The sequence below is a fragment of the Nerophis ophidion genome, linkage group LG24 (genome assembly GCF_033978795.1).
Source record: "Nerophis ophidion isolate RoL-2023_Sa linkage group LG24, RoL_Noph_v1.0, whole genome shotgun sequence".
Taxonomy (NCBI): domain Eukaryota; kingdom Metazoa; phylum Chordata; class Actinopteri; order Syngnathiformes; family Syngnathidae; genus Nerophis; species Nerophis ophidion.
In genome coordinates, this window is record NC_084634.1 from 34,075,836 (window position 1) to 34,094,253 (window position 18,418).

Genomic DNA, 18,418 nt, shown 5'->3' on the forward strand with positions numbered 1-18,418 from the left:
GCCAACACAGATAGACAGACAACATTCACACAGTAGGGCCAATTTAGTGTTGCCAATCAACCTATCCCCAGGTGCATGTCTTTGGAAGTGGGAGGAAGCCGGAGTACCCGGAGGGAACCCACGCATTCACGAGGAGAACATGCTCAATGTTCAAGTAAATAGATTTTTTTTTATTGTAAAGAATAATAAATACATTTTAATTTAATTCTTCATTTCAGCTTTTGTTTTTTCGACGAAGAATATTTGTGAAACATTTCTTCAAACTTATGATTAAAATTCAAAAAAATGATTCTGGCAAATCTAGAAAATCTGTGGAATCAAATTTAAATCTTATTTCAAAGTCTTGAATTTCTTTTTAAAAAAAATTCTGGAAAATCTAGAAGAAATAATGATTTGTCTTTGTTAGAAATATAGCTTGGTCCAATTTGTTATATATTCTTACAAAGTTTTGATTGGCTTTTAACCTTTTTAAAACATGTCATCAAAATTCTAAAAATAATCTTAATCAGCAAAAAATATTATTGACGTTCCATAAATTATTTTTTAAATTTTTTCAAAAAGGTTCGAATTAGCTAGTTTTTCTCTTCATATTTTTGGTTGAATTGTGAATTTTAAAGAGTCGAAAGTGAAGATAAACTATGTTTCAAAATTTAATTTTCTTTTTTTTCATGTTTTCTCCTCTTTTAAAACGTTCAATTTAGTGTTTTTTTCATCATTTATTCTCTACAGAAAACCTTCCGTAAAAGGAAAAAAAATGTATGACAGAATGACAGACGGAAATACCCATTTTTTTATACATATAGAGATTTATTTATTAAAGGTAAATTGAGCAAATTGGCTATTTCTGGCAATTTATTTAAGTGTGTATCAAACTGGTAGCCCTTCGCATTAATCAGTACCCAAGAAGTAGCTCTTGGTTTATAGAAGGTTGGTGACCCCTGCTCTATAGTAAACCAATCTGATAGTTGTAACTGCAAAACTCAAAATTTGATAATACACAGATTAAGCTACTGAAAATATGTATTGGCCCATCTCAGGAAACTCTATTTAATTTGTGTATAAGGTCCTGAAGCTAAAAAAAGAACTAAAATAGTGACAGGACCTAAAATAACAGGAGTGAGTTTTTAGCATAGAGATGCAAAAATGTTAAATACAGCCCCAAGGCTTTTCTGCCAACAGCATGTTGACACTGAGCATGCAGTGATCCAATACAAAATGTATTTCCAAAATAAACCTATAACATAGCATCAAACCCTTACCTCAAACTACAAACCCTGTTTCCATATGAGTTGGGAAATTGTGTTAGATGTAAATATAAACGGAATACAATGATTTGCAAATCCTTTTCAACCCATATTCAATTGAATGCACTACAAAGACAAGATATTTGATGTTCAAACTCATAAACTTTATTATTAACTGTCAGGCTTTCCCCTGACAGTTTGACTATGTTTTAGTTTTTTCCTCTGCATTTGTCTGTTTCCTCTGTGTTTAGTATCTCCTGTCTTTAGTTCCTGTCAAGTGCTCTTATTTTGGTTCAGCTTCCTGTTTGTCTCCCTGTGTGCTGTTGTCACCTCATCTGCGGCTGATTGGCACCTGGCCACACCTGTAGTCAATCAGCCCGCTCCTATTTGTACCCACTTTGTCTTCCAGTCAGTGCTGGACTATTGTCGTTGCCACATGTCGCTCCTGTCGTTTTATTGCAGCGTAGCGGTAAGCTACATTCGTTTGTTTGTAACTTACTGTCTTTTGTTCCCTGCTTCTGTTTTGTTTTCACTCTATTAGTAACGACTTCTGTTTTCCTGTTTGCAACCCGCTAGCTTCCACGCTAGGCCCTTTTTTGTTTCTTGCTAGCTTCCATGCTGAAGACCCGTAGTTTGTTATCCGCCTCGTGCGCGCTTTGTGTTCGTACCCTTTTGTTTGATTTTGTCTTAGCATCTTTATTAAATCATGTTTTCTCACTCCATGCCTGCCTCCATCTCTGCATCTTGGGGTTCGTCACCAAATAACTCTGACATTAACTTAGAATTTCATGGCTGCAACATGTGCAAAAGTAGTTGGGAAAGGGCATGTTCACCACTGTGTTACATCACCTTTTCTTTCAACAACACTCAATAAACGTTTGAGAACTGAGGAAAATAATTGTGAAGCTTTGAAAGTGGAATTCTTTCCCATTCTTTTATGTAGAGCTTCAGTCGTTCAACAGTCCGGGGTCTCCGCTGTCGTATTTTACGCTTCATAATGTGTCACACATTTTCGATGGGAGACAGGTCTGGACTGCAGGCGGGCCAGGAAAGTACCCGCTCTTTTTTTACGAAGCCACACTGTTGTAACACATGCTGAATGTGGCTTGGCATTGTCTTGCTGAAATAAGCAGGGGCGTCCATGAAAAAGACGGCACTTAGATTGCAGCATATGTTGTACCAAAACCTGTATGTACCTTTCAGCATTAATGGTGCCTTCACAGATGTGTAAGTTACCCATGCCTTGGGCACTAATGCACCCCCATACCATCACAGATGTTGGCTTCTGAACTTTGTGTCGATAACAGTCTTGATGGTTCCCTTCCCCTTTGGTCCGGATGACACGATGTCGAATATTTCCAAAAACAATTTGAAATGTGGACTCGTCAGACCACAGAACACTTTTCCACTTTGCATCAGTCCATCTTAGATGAGCTCGGGCCCAGAGAAGCCGGTGGCGTTTCTGGATGTTGTTGATAAATGGATTTTGCTGTGCATAGTAGAGCTGTAACTTGCACTTACAGATGTAGCGACGAACTGTATTTAGTGTCAGTGGTTTTCTGAAGTGTTCCTGAGCCCATGTGGTGATATCCTTTAGAGATTGATGTCGATTTTTGATATAGTACCGTCTGAGGGATCGAATGTTGGTTTCCGGCCATGGAGTGGAGTGATTTCTCCAGATTCTCTGAACCTTTTGATGATATTATGGACCGTAGATGTTGATATTATGGACCGTAGATGTTGAAATCCCTAAAATTCTTGCAATTGCACTTTGAGAAACGTTGTTCTTAAACTGTTTGACAATTTGCTCACGCAGTTGTGGACAAAGGGATGTACCTCGCCCCATCCTTTCTTGTGAAAGACTGAGCATTTTTTGGGAAGCTGTTTTTATACCCAATCATGGCACCCACCTGTTCCCAATTAGCCTGTACACCTGTGGGATGTTCCAAATAAATGTTTGATGAGCATTCCTCAACTTTATCAGTATTTATTGCCACCTTTCCCAACTTCTTTGTCACGTGTTGCTGGACTCAAATTCTAAAGTTAATGATTATTTGCAAAAAAAAATTTTTTATCAGTTTGGACATCAAATATGTTGTTTTTGTTGCATATTCAACTGAATATGGGTTGAAAATGATTTGCAAATCATTGTATTCCGTTTATATTTACATCTAACACAATTTCCCAAATCATATGGAAACAGGGTTTGTACATGCAATGTTCTTTACAGTTATGGTATTAGTTTATTCCGGACATGCATACAGTTGCAATATTGTATCTATCGTCTGTCGCATATTTCAAATTCTCTCATTACCACGTGACCAAAAGGAGTGGAAAAAAGCAGACCTGATTTAATCCTACCCCTTTTTCCGTTTCATAGCAACTTCTAACACACTTGGTTAATCGCTTCCTGTAGTCAATATGCAGCACAAAGAAATGAGTAAATAATAAATAAGGTTCTCATTCATAAATAGTTAAGTTCGTTGTGTTTCACAATTAATGAGAGGAATCAAGAGTCCCATTTTTTTCAGGATTTGTTTTCCCTATACTTTGTAAACACTTTTGAGTTTGAACAGTTGATTAAACTGAGGAATATTAGTACATTGTTTGACGTCTTTACTTAATCCATTCCATAATTTCATACCACATACGGGTTATACCAAAGTTTTTAAGTGTTGTACATGAATACAAATGTTTTTTTTTGTTTTTTTTCTCCAATGTTGTATTTCTTCTCTTTTGTTGAGAAGAATTGTACAATATTGGTTAAAAGGTTATAGTTTGCTTTGTGCATAGTTTTAGCTGTTTCCAAATGCGCCAAATCATTGAATTTCAATATTTTCGATTCAATAAATAAAGGGTGTGAATGTTCTCGATAATCAACATTATGTATTATTCTAACTGACCTCTTTTGTCACACAGTTTGTGACTGAAACATCATTTTGTAGTTATTTCCCATATTTCTACACAGTATCTCAGACATGGTAGAAAATATCGATTGTTTTTTGTTCCAGGACATATTTTGCTTCATTCATTATTAAGGTATTTCTTGCCAACTTATGTTGTATATTTTTATATGAGATTTCCAGTTCATTTTATAGTCTATTATTAGTTTGTTCAGTTCAGTGAAGTTTATTCCGAACATGCATCACTTATAAATGTGATTTATTTTACCCTGTCAATGTCTACGCCATTTATTTGTATTTGTGTTGACTTTGTCTTCTACTGTTAACGAATAGCATTATTGTCGTTTTACTGAGATTCAAAGATAGTCGGTTACAAATCAAACCATCTCTTTAATTTATTAATTTCTTCTATTATTATTTGTATTAGCTTCTGTGTGTACAAAATACTGCCGTGTCGTCTAATACTAACAAGTCTTTTTAAGTCCTTTGTACGGTACACCGGTCCACGGAGCTGACCGTGTGTGGCCTGCTTATGTTTGATGAGGTTTTTTTCCTAGTTCCATACTGCCACCTCCAAGACCATAGTTTGGGATTGGCTTTTTTCCCTTTGACTGTAAACAAATGTTGTAGTTTTTAAGTGCAATAACAAATAACGAATTGTGTATCTTTGTAACTTTACAAATATTGACTATATGGAGATTGAACAATTTTTGGTGCCAATATTGATCCTTGGGATAAGCCGCAATATATATTTGGCGCTGTCATACTTGCCAACCTTGAGACCTCCGATTTCGGGAGGTGAGGGGGCGTGGTTAGGGGCGGGGGGCGTGGTTAAGATGGCAGGAGTATAATTCACCAACTTGAGTATTTCATATATATTTCATACATATATATATAAATATATATATATATATATATATATATATGTGTATGAAATACTTGACTTTCAGTGAATTTTAGCTATATACATTTATTATATATATGTGTGTATATATATATATATATATATATATATATATATATATATATATATATATATATATATAAATAAAATAAATAGTTGAATTTCCGACGGCACCTACCAAATACACAGTAATAAAAACACAGTTGTTCTACTAACTGTACTGTGCTTGCTGGTTACTAAAAAAAAAAAAAACACTTACTTTTCACTATTTGAGTCACCTTTGTTCTGCCATTTGCGTATTGGCGAGCGATCTCCGAATCCGGGAACATATCCTTCACATATTTGTTGTAGATATATTCAAATGAGAACGGGATGTTGCTTCCAGCTTTCAGCATAGCCATCTTTGTCTCAGCATAAGTTGCACCATCGGGTCTCCATTTTGGGAGGTGGGCCATAATACTGGGTTGTGAACGATGCTGCGCTGCGGACGTTTTGTGCTTCGCTGACCATTCATGAAAATCCGGGAGGGTTGGCAAGTATGTATTCTATTCTATGTACAGTAGATGGCAGTATTGTCCTGTTTAAGGGGGTCACAACATTGCTGAGTCAGGTTCTTGTGAAGCTGGAGGGGGCGTGGCCTCCAGCTCCGCCTGAATTTCGGGAGAAAATTTGTCTTGGGAGGTTTCCGGGAGAGGCGCTGAATTTAAATCCGGGAGGGTTGGCAAGTATGGGCGCTGTAGTGCTAGCCTAGCTCCACATATCGTAAGATATTGATTAATTGTGTTAAATGCTTTTGTTTAATACACATATACTACAGCTTAACACTGTTTACTATGTATTGCAGGGGTGCCCATTACGTCGATCGCGAGCTACCAGTCGACCGCGGGGTGTGTGTCAGTCGATCTCCAGCCAGGCTTTTAAAAAAAATAGACCAAAAAATTAGTGATCATCAATTTTCACCAAGACGTCACTTAAATGACATTCACGGTACCGGAGGGTCTTGTGAGATGACGCTGGCTGCTGCAAGATCATTATTATTAAAAATGACCGAGAGGAAGGCGAGAAACACTTTTTATTTCAACAGACTCTCGTGCCGTACCTTCCGTCAAAACTCTAAAGGCCGACTGCACATTTCCTATCTTCACAATAAAAGCCCTGCTTCATGCTGCCTGCGCTAACTAAATACAGAGTCTCGGAAAACTGGCGTGCACAAGCGATCCCTCAGAAAGCTGGCGTGCACATCACTTGTGCACGCCAGCTTTCCGAGACTCTTATTTTGTTAGCGCAGGCAGCATGAAGCAGGGCTTTTATTGTGAAGATAGGAAATGTGCAGTCGGCCTTTAGAGTTTTGACGGAAGGGATGGCGCGAAAGTCTGTTGAAATAAAAAGTGTTTCTCGCCTTCCTCTCTGTCATTTTTTCATAATAATGAACTAGCAGCAGCCAGCGTCATCTCACAAGACCCTCGGGTGCCGTGAATGTCAATCAAGCAAGCTACGGAATTTGCCGCCAATGTTTTTCTTGTAAAGTGTATGGAAGCTGGATGAATTAGATGCCAAAAACCAACCACTTTCATGTAGTATTGTACAGAAAGGACAACTTTTTTTCTCCTCCATTTGAAAATGTGGGCGTTATCATCATTACTGTCTGATTCCAATCAATGCAAGTCATCAGAATCAGGTAATACATCAACTTATATTCTTGTCTTCGTGAAAGAAAGACATCTATATGTGTTACACATGCTTGTATTATCATTAAACACATTTAACTTGTTTACAAAAATGTCTCTTTCATAAATAAATATAAATGATATATATAAATGAGGTAGATCCCCTCGAGTTGGTCAATTGAAAAGTAGCTCGCCTGCAGAAAAAGTGTGGGCACCCCTGATGTATTGGTAATCTCTTCTGTTATTTTTCAAATAATGCCATCGATGTTGAGGTTTTGGCTCTGTATCCATATTGGTTTTACACAAACGAGTTTTTTTTTACTTATGAATTTGTCCAATCTGTTGTTAAATAAATTAATTGTGGAAGAACAACATTAAAAATGTGTCAACCGCTATGTTCCTTTACGTGAGGTAAAGTAATCCAGAATGTCATTTAAAAACAAAGTACCTCAACTTTCGCAACTTTTAATGCAGACTTCTCTCACATTTTGGTCAAATTTTAAATTCTCTCAACCTAACATTTAACGAGTGCGGTGCCATTTTACAATGTATCCAACAAACTGTGTGTCATATTTTGTTTCAGGGGCAGAAAGCGGGTCCGTACCTTTTGAAGATACCCAAGTGAAGAATGTGTATGGTAGACAGGTACCATCGCCTGTCGTCACCGTCGTCATAGTACCATTTGACACTCAACAGCTGCACCGCCGTGCCCGGGAGAAAGAGTCCGAGGGTGAGGCCGGCCCATCGTGTCTCGTCATTCCAAAGGTAAAACCCTATGCAATAGATCACTTGAAACACACAAGAGAACAAAGACGCAAGAGGTGGCATTAGTGCGACTTTCTAAAAAATATCTGCGTACCTGATTGTTTAAGCTTGAAGAGTTGTATTTTCTGAGCGTCAATAAATATGGTGGCGGACTAAACAGAAGTGGAGATACTGTACTATGTATGTGACTTCAGTCGAGATGTCTGTAGACAAGGGCGATTTCTGGGAGTCTTCTGCAGAATCGGGATGAGTTGGCCTGTCTGAGCATGCGTCTGAGTAGCAAGCATTTCCCAGCATGCCTTGTTGTCGTTACAATTGTCACTATTGACTGTATTATCACGCCTCTTTAATGTGTTATTTTGTACGGACAAGCTTTGACAGTTGAAGTTATAGTCACTACTTTTGGTAGCTATAACCCTTAGTATAAATGGTTTGTGCAATGCATTGTTTTAATACCACTGCGGCGTCGATTGTTAAGTGTATTAAATTATATGTACATGAGGATGGAGATGATGATGAAGTTATATTAGTGTTCGATTGATCCATCCAGATTGTGTATGTAGATTTTCATTTGGCCTGCGAGCCCGATCTGCCCACACATGTGGTATAGCTGATTGCAATCATGTGACCTACAAGCACATCCAGGCACTTCCAAATTTCAGGCAATGGCCTAGAGCAGGTATGTCCTAACTTCGGCGCGCCAGCGTGTTCAATTACAAATTGCGGAAATGGTGTATTGGTATCATATACAAATAACCAGGGGTCTGAGAGCTTCTATTGTGTCGCCATCTGGTTGCCAACAAAATTACCCCAACCATTAATTTCACTTGCACAGCATTCACTTATATAATCCAATCCAAAAGACCTTCCCTAGTCATGCTGTAAGAAAATACAAATCTAACAAACATGGTCACACATAACACAACCTGCTCATTGAACTTTGTAGATATTATAAAAAAAAACTCAAATTAACATAAATAAACCTAAATTACACCTACCAAATTTCAAAACATTCTCTCCACACTTAGCGCATTATAGCTGCTTGAGGAAGGTCGTCACAAAACTATACAAGGTAGGGGTTGAACTTTCACATACTCTTAATAATCATTTATAATAATTATATATATATATATATATATATATATATATATATGTATGTATGTATATATATGTATGTATGTATATATATGTATATATGTATATATATGTATATATGTGTGTATATATGTGTATATATATATGTATATATGTGTATATGTATATATGTGTATATATATGTATATTTGTGTATATATATGTATATATATATATATGTGTATATATATGTATATATATATATATGTGTATATATATGTATATATATATATATGTATATATATGTATAGATATGTATATGTATATATATATATGTATATATATGTGTATGTATATATGTATATATATATGTGTATGTATATATATATATATATATATATGTATGTATATATACGTGTGTGTGTATATATGTATCTATCTATCTATATATATATATATATATATATATATATATATATATATATATATATATATATATATACATACATATATATTTTTTGTCCAATTTATTTAAACCCAATGTGCCCCGTCGCTTATCCTTTATTGATAAATTTGGAAAACCCTGTTCTCGAGTCTCATTAGGCTACTGTTTATTTGCCAGAATCAGTGCTGATTTGGGTGTATTTTTAAAGGTTTAGAGGCAAATATATAAGCGATCATGAAAAAAATATTTCAAATGGTATGGTAAGGATTTGTACACTATTAAAAACAAGATTTTTCAATGATTTAGGCTATTTATCATCACCAAGACGTTACCGCTTGCTATGACCTCACTTCATATTTAGAGAAGAACAGATTAGAGGCACATTGTGTCTTTAAATCTGAGGGTTCCACAAATTAAGCATTAATCTATAAAAGACAAAGTACGACTTATTCGTGCATCAATAAGTAACGTATTTATTGACATGACGAGTGCCATGTTGCTGTGATTTTGACATGAATGAGAAAAAGTATGTTTGTTTGCAGTTAATATCCTGTTACAAATATTAGTTTCATGTACAGTTCATGTCTGCAGTTGTTTTAATGCTGTGAAGTTCATATTTTGTCTCATTACTTAGCTATAAATGTCCCGAGATCAAGATTCATATGCGGTTAAGCCTACGAGAGATTTATTAATCTAGTGTATTAATACTATTAAGGATATTTTGTTGATGCTAACAAATATCACCAAAGTCGCTATAATGTGGTCATCCGTGTCGATTAAAGCACTTGGCTTTCCTGCACAACAACAGCAACTCAGATTTTTACTTTCTGTTATGAAAATGGACAATTAAAATATGGTGGGTTGGACCAACAAGTCAATCAATCAATCAATGTTTACTTATATAGCCCTAAATCACTAGTGTCTCAAAGGGCTGCACAAACCACCACGACATCCTCGGTAGGCCCACATAAGGGCAAGGAAAATCACACCCAGTGGGACATCGGTGACAATAATGACCCAGTGGGAGTACATTTTTTATCACTAGGACTTAACATGGTGTTAGTTTATTTGCACAACCAGGTCTTCGTAGTTATATTTCGGCACAAACTAATGAGATTTCTTGTCCTTTTCATTTTAATTACGCGATCAAACTATTAATATAGTGTAGAACAGGGGTGCACATTACGTCGATCGCGAGCTACCAGTCGACCGCGGGGGGTGTGTCAGTCGATCTCCAGCCAGGCTTTTAAAAAAAATAGACCTAAAAATTAGTGATCATCAATCTTCACCAAGACGTCACTTAAATGACATTCACGGTACCGGAGGGTCTTGTGAGATGACGCTGGCTGCTGCAAGATCATTATTATGAAAATATGACCGAGAGGAAGGCGAGAAACACTTTTTATTTCAACAGACTCTCGCGCAGTACCTTCCGTCAAAACTCTGAAGGCCGACTGCACATTTCCTATCTTCACAATAAAAGCCCTGCTTCATGCTGCCTGCGCTAACTAAATACAGAGTCTCGGAAAGCTGGCGTGCACAAGTGATGTGCACGCCAGCTTTCCGAGACTCTTATTTTGTTTGCGCAGACAGCATGAAGCAGGGCTTTTATTGTGAAGATAGGAAATGTGCAGTCGGCCTTTAGAGTTTTGACGGAAGGGACGGCGCGAAAGTCTGTTGAAATAAAAAGTGTTTCTCGCCTTCCTCTCTGTCATTTTTTCATAATAATGAACTGGCAGCAGCCAGCGTCATCTCACAAGACCCTCGGGTGCCGTGAATGTCAATCAAGCAAGCTACGGAATTTGCCGCCAATGTTTTTCTTGTAAAGTGTATGGAAGCTGGATGAATTAGATGCCAAAAACCAACCACTTTCATGTGGTACTGTACAGAAAGGACAACTTTTTTTCTCCTCCATTTGAAAATGTGGGCGTTATCATCATTACTGTCTGATTCCAATCAATGCAAGTCATCAGAATCAGGTAATACACCAACTTATATTCTTGTCTTTGTGAAAGAAAGACATCTATATGTGTTACACATGCTTGTATTATCATTAAACACATTTAACTTGTTTACAAAAATGTCTCTTTCATAAATAAATAAATATAAATGATATATATAAATGAGGTAGATCCCCTCGAGTTGGTCAATTGAAAAGTAGCTCGCCTGCAGAAAAAGTGTGGGCACCCCTGGTGTAGAATAAACCCGATTGCATCACAGAAAGTTTCTCAAACAAATCAAGGGCTCAAAGAAATATTTTGCAAAGTGATCACTGCAGACACAAGTGGGCTGATTGTATTCCACAAGATGATGAAACTGATATTTTCAAGAGCCATTTCCTTTGACGCACTTTTGTTTTTTCCCTGACTTTATTACCTTTATGAACCACTTTTTATGAGGGCTTTCCCCCTGTCTCTCTATTTGAAGGATATTAGAACACCCAAGAACACAAGAGTAATACAGCATTTTATCCCAAATTCACACATGTATCAAACCTCGAACACACACTCACGCCTTCTTAAGATTTACAAGCACCCTGAAGGACTCAACATCTGTAGTTTTAAACTGTGCTGCAGTCCTTTTTAAAGGAAAAAAAACTCAAGGAGGTGAGTTGGTCCTTTAATTGAGTGACTCTGTTATGTAAGAACAGACCTGCATGCACTGGCTTATAATCATTTGCCTTTAGCTACGCAAGAGCTGATTGTCAAGGACAGAAGAAGGCTACTTGTTGTCATGATTAGTGTGATTAGAAGTGCTGTGACACACTGACCCTTGTGTGTAGCATTAGGTTGTTGCAGTATTTAAACTTAGTGTCACTAGCAAAGTCATGGTTCACATCAACTCTCCACTATCAGTCACTGTCCTTGGTCCATTGATCTGCTTAGCCGGGGAGTCATCAGACTCCTGCTCATTTTATTGTTTTGTTTTTGGTCGTGTAAGTTTGAAAATACATAATCTAAATACAAATGGTTATGTATTTTAGCAGATATTGGCCCCCTAAAAATATAATACCGTATTTTCCAGACCATAGGGCGCACCGGATCATAAGGCGCACTGCCGATGAATGGTCTATTTTTGATCTTTTTTCATTTATAAGGAGCATCGGATTATAGAGCGCATTAAAGGAGTTATAATATTTCGTTTTTTTCTAGATTGAACACACTTCCTTGTGGTCTACATAACATGTAATGGTGGTTATTTGGTCAAAATGTTGCTTAGAACATGTTTTACAGATCATCTTTAAACTGCTTTCTGACAGTCGCTTCGGGATGCGCTCTTTTCGTGGGCGGTCTGATTTTACCTGGCTCAACTTCAGCAGCGTCTTCTCCTCGTCATCTTTGTTGTAGCGGTGTAGCGTGCAAGGACGGGAGTGGAAGAAGTGTCAAAAGATGGAGCTAACTGTTTTAATGACATTCATACTTAACTTCAATCAATAACGGAGCAGCATCTCCTCATCCGGAAACTCCAACAAGTTTGAAAAACCGTCCAACCGGAACTCTCTAATAACTAAAGTTCCTTGGGTGAATAATGGAAACTCACAACACCGGTATGTTTTAGCGCTTTCATGGCGAGCTTACTTTCCTTCTTGACTCCACTTAATTGTAGAATATATAAAGTTAAAGTACCAATGATTGTCACACACACACTAGGTGTGGTGAAATTTGTCCTCTGCATTTGACCCATCCCCTTGATCACCCCCTGGGAAGTGAGGGGAGCAGTGGGCAGCTGTGGCGCCATACCCGGGAATCATTTATGGTAATTTGACCCCCAATTCCAACCCTTGATGTTGAGTGCCAAGCAGGGAGGTAATGGTCCCATTATTTTATAGTCTTTGGTATGACTCGGCCGGGATGTGTAGAATATATTTATATTATTAATATATTTTATATATAAATATATATATAAAATATATTATATTCTTATTCATTATTATTGTCTATTGTGAGTGAACTGTGGTGCTGAATTTCCCCCAGGGATCAATTAAGTACGTTCTATTCTATTCTATTTACTGACAAACATAAGTAAGAACTTTACACTACTTTATATTAGAAACGGCAACAGCGGAGGATGAATGTCCCATAACAAGAAGATAGAGAAAAAGAAGAAGCTTATTGACCAGGGTGTCATCGTGGACTACAAAGGCGGACCCGCGTAATTTTTCAGGATTTATGCAGATCCCAAATAAGGATCAGCAGGTACCAGAAGGTTAGAAAAGTTACTTTTGCATAATATTGCGAAAAAAACGCCAGATAATGTCTTACCTTATGCACACACTATAATAATACTCATATATTTAATGCATCGAAAATCCAGCGGTGCGGCTTCATAGCTTACCAAAGTTGCACTAAAACGTTTTTTGATAGATTTTTGAGCACCGTGAGTATTGTTTTATATTTTCAATGGAACATAGAAAACATTGGTGTTGTTTACTTGAGTCATATTGCCATCGTAATGCAGTATACACGTATCTTTTATGTTCGACTGCCATCTACTGGTCACATTTTATCATTACACCATGTACCAACTAAAATTGCTTCGAGGTCATCGGTAAGCAAAACCAGAATTATTCTGTACATTAGGCGCACCGGGTTATAAGGCGCACTGTCGAGTTTTGAGGGGGGGGGGGAAGGATTTTAAGTGCCTCTTATAGTCCGGAAAATACGATACAAATACTTAAACAAGCTATCTATTCCATGGCCCCTCTGTTGAGTATGGTGTTCTTTGTGTGGGTCATGTAGTTTTAAGTTTTAAAACCTTATTTAACTCTCTACAGTGTGGAGTCTACATTCCGACTGTTAACTCAATAATGTCCATAAAAACAGTCGATCCTCGCAGAATGTGTTACGGATCAGTATCTTAGTTTTGAGCTTGTATTACAGTAGCTGGCATATCGCAGTAATATTGTAATGATTGTGAATATTGTAAACGTGGCTGAAAAAACAAGATAAAGTGAAGTGAATTATATTTATCTAGCACTTTTCTCTAGTGACTCAAAGCACTTTACATCGTGAAACGAAGTTAAATTTTTAAACCAGTGTGGATGGCACTGAGAGCAGGTGGGTAAAGTGTCTTGCCCAAGGACACAACGGCATTGACTAGGATGGCAGAAGCGGGGATCGAACCTGGAACCCTCGAGTTCCTGGCACGGCCACTCTACCAACTGAGCTATTCCACCCCCTATAACAGGGGTAGGGAACCTATGGCTCTCAAGCCAGATGTGGCTCTTTTGATGGCTGCATCTGGCTCTCAGATCAATTTTAGTTGACGTTGCTTAACACGATAAGTAATGAATAATTCCGCTGGTAATCACAGTGTTGAAAATAACGTTCAAAATATAAAACATTCTCATGCAGTTTAATCCATCCTTCTGTTTCTACCGCACCTGTTCAAGAAGTTGCATTAATGGTCAAAAGTATTTGATCTATTATTGGTTAGCTTCAGAATAACAATGTTATTAAATAGAACAAGAGATGCATGCATTTAGTTGGTGTAATCTGGGAAAGTCCAAATGAAAGAGGGGGGTTTCTCCTCGTTGAGCTAAATTGAATCCAGTCTCTGCTTAATTCCTTGCTTCTTGTCTGTTTAATAAATGTCATCAGTGTTTGAACCTTACAGTTGTTTTCAGTGTTAAAAATATTATACAGCTCTCACGGAAATACATTTTAAAATATTTGGCTTTAATGGCTCTCTCAGCCTAAAAGGTTCCCGACCCCTGCCCTATAAGATGGGTGTCACAACGTTCTATTCTTCCTCTTTTTTTCACTCGAGTCTAAAAAAAAAAAATAACAGTTTTTACAAACCCCGTTTCCATATGAGTTGGGAAATTGTGTTAGATGTAAATATAAACGAAATACAATGATTTGCAAATCATTTTCAACACATATTCAGTTGAATATGCTACAAAGAAAACATGTGTGATGTTCCAACTGATAAACATTTTTTTTTTTGTTGCAAATATTCATTAACTTTAGAATTTGATGCCAGCAACACGTGACAAAGAAGTTGGGAAAGGTGGCAATAAATACTGATAAAGTTGAGGACTGCTCATCAAACACTTATTTGGAACATCCCACATGTGTGCAGGCTAATTGGGAACAGGTGGGTGCCATGATAGGGTTTAAAAACAGCTTCCAAAAAAATGCTCAGTCTTTCACAAGAAAGAATGGGGCTAAGTACACCCCTTTGTCCACAACTGTGTGAGCAAATAGTCAAACAGTTTAAGAACAACGTTTCTCAAAGTGCAATTGCAAGAAATTTAGGGATTTCAACATCTACGGTCCATAATATCATCAAAAGGTTCAGAGAATCTGGAGAAATCACTCCACGTAAGCGGCATGGCCGGAAACCAACATTGAATGACCGTGACCTTTGATCCCTCAGACGGCACTGTATAAAAAACCGACATCGATCTATAAAGGATATCACCACATTGGCATCAGAAAACCACTGTCACTAAATACAGTTCGTCACTACATCTGTAAGTGCAAGTTAAAGCTCACTATGCAAAGCGAAACCCATTCATCAACAACATCCAGAAACGCCGCCGGCTTTTCTGGGCCCGAGATCATCTAAGATGGACTGATGCAAAGTGTTCTGTGGTCTGACGAGTCCACATTTCAAATTGTTTTTGGAAATATTCGACATTGTGTCATCCGGACCAAAGGGGGAGCGAACCATCCAGACTGTTATCGACGCAAAGTTCAAAAGCCAGCATCTGTGATGGTATGGGGGTGCATTAGCGCCCAAGGCATGGGTAACTTACACATCGGTGAAGGCACCATTAATGCTGAAAGGTACATACAGATTTTAGAACAACATTATGCGGCGATGTAAGTGCCGTCTTTTTCATGGACGCCCCTGCTTATTTCAGCAAGACAATGCCAAGCCACATTCAGCATGTGTTACAACAGTGTGGCTTCGTAAAAAAAGAGCGGGTACTTTCCTGGCCCGCCTGCAGTCCAGACCTGTCTCCCATCGAAAATGTGTGACACATTATGAAGCGTAAAATACGACAGCGGAGACCCCGGACTGTTGAACGACTGAAGCTCTACATACAGCCAGAATGGTTTTACAATTAGTTTCCTCAGTTCCCAAACGTTTATTGAGTGTTGTTAAAAGAAAAGGTGATGTAACAGAGTGGTGAACATGCCCTTTCTCACTTACTTTGGCATGTGTTGCAGCCATGATTATTTGAAAAAAAAAACAAAGTTTATGAGTTTGAACATCAAATATGTTGTCTTTGTAGCATATTCAACTCAATATGGCTTGAAAATGATTTTCAAATCATTGTCTTCCGTTTATATTTACATCTTACACAATTTCCCAAATCATATGGAAACATAATTATATTATTACAATTAATTAGTATACTTCATATTTTCCATGCTTTCCAAAAACAAGATAGCTGCCACAACATGCGTTCAATAAACAATGAAATTAAACCAGTAACTGTATGCATACAGTTACTGATTTAATTTCAGTGTTAGGTATGCCTAACTACAGTGGGGCAAAAAAGTATTTAGTCAGCCACCGATTGTGCAAGTTCTCCCACTTAAAATGATGACAGAGGTCTGTAATTTTCATCATAGGTACACTTCAACTCTGAGAGACAGAATGTGAAAAAAAAATCCAGGAATTCACATTGTAGGAATTTATTTGTAAATTATGGTGGATAATAAGTATTTGGTCAACCATTCAAAGCTCTCACTGATGGAAGGAGGTTTTGGCTCAAAATCTCACGATACATGGCCCCATTCATTCTTTCCTTAACACGGATCAATCGTCCTGTCCCCTTAGCAGAAAAACAGCCCCAAAGCATGATGTTTCCACCCCCATGCTTCACAGTAGGTATGGTGTTCTTGGGATGCAACTCAGTATTCTTCTTCCTCCAAACACGACGAGTTGAGTTTATACCAAAATGGATACATGGATGATACAGCAGAGGATTGTGAGAATGTCATGTGGTTAGATGAAACCAAAATAGAACTCGTTAGTATAAACTCAACTCGTCGTGTTTGGAGGAAGAAGAATACTGAGTCGCATCCCAAGAACACCAAACCTACTGTGAAGCATGGTGGTGGAAACATCATGCTTTGGGGCTGTTTTTCTGCTAAGGGGACATGACGATTGATCCGTGTTAAGGAAAGAATGAATGGGGCCATGTATCGTGAGATTTTGAGCCAAAACCTCCTTCCATCAGTGAGAGCTTTGAATGGTTGACCAAATACGTATTTTCCACCATAATTTACAAATAAATTCTATAAAATTCCTGGATTTTTTTTTCCACATTCTGTCTCTCACAGTTGAAGTGTGCCTATGATGAAAATTACAGACCTCTGTCATCATTTTAAGTGGGAGAACTTGCACAATCGGTGGCTGACTAAAGACTTATAATGAGAGAACATTATATTATTATTGTATATCACTATTATAAATGCATTACTAATAAATGAAAAACTATTTAGGTAAAAAAAAATATATATATATATATATATATATATATATATATATATATATATATAAAACTTACTTTGGAAATGTGTGGCCATATTTGTTTGGTGGAGGTTCACCCCTACAGGTAATTTCCTAAATTCGCCCCTTCTTGCAGCATTATCGTTCGAATTGTAGCTCCATCAACGCCAAGCACGCATCGTGGCTTCATTCATTTCGTCAAACGTCACTAAAACCCAAACATCCGCCTTAGTTTTGTGTAGCTAATAGTAATAGCTGCGGCTCAACGCCATGCCCTCGCTACGCATCGATGCCCACTTACGAGCGCTCCGCTCGGCCGCGATGACCAGCGCCGACACGCCGAGCAGGGCCGCCTGGCACCGGGCGATCCAGCGCTCGCCGCGCCGGGCCGCCGACGACCTCCTCCGGCTCACCCCCTCGGCGGTGTTTATCATGGTACCGGGTGGCGGGGCGACATTATCCTGCGCATCTTTCGCCCTCTGTGCATCAGTTCCTTTCTTCTCCCATTGCCTGCCTCCTGTCAAAATACATGACGTCACTGCGCACTTCTTAAAGGGCCACACACCCACCCTCACCTCCATTGTGGGGTCCTTCACCTCCTCTCCTCTCTGTGACCCTCCTCGCTAAATAAAGTTAAAGGCCTACTGAAATGAGATTTTCTTATTCAAACGGGGATAGCAGGTCCATTTTATGTGTCATACTTGATCATTTCGCGATATTGCCATATTTTTGCTGAAAGGATTTAGTAGAGAACATCCACGATAAAGTTCGCAACTTTTGGTCGCTAATAAAAAAAAGCCTTGCCTGTACCGGAAGTAGCAGACGATGTGCGCGTGACGTCACGGGTTGTGGAGCTCCTCACATTGTTTACAATCATGGCCACCAGCAGGGAGAGCGATTCGGACCGAGAAAGCGACGATTTCCCCATTAATTTGAGCGAGGAT

The 18,418-nt window shown here is 38.1% G+C and overlaps 1 protein-coding gene across 1 annotated transcript in view; it reads right to left on the bottom strand.

The window, feature by feature from the left end:
• Positions 1 to 18,000, bottom strand: part of xkr5a (XK related 5a) — a 33,364-nt gene extending 15,364 nt beyond the window's left edge. The window contains exons 1-2 of the mRNA XM_061885869.1: positions 17,776 to 18,000; positions 7,323 to 7,506 (exon numbers count right to left, since the gene is read on the bottom strand). Of these exons, the coding sequence (XP_061741853.1) occupies positions 7,323 to 7,506; positions 17,776 to 17,908 (317 nt within the window). The 5' untranslated portion in view covers positions 17,909 to 18,000. The remainder of the gene's footprint in view (positions 1 to 7,322; positions 7,507 to 17,775) is intronic.
• Between the last annotated feature and the right edge of the window lie 418 nt (positions 18,001 to 18,418).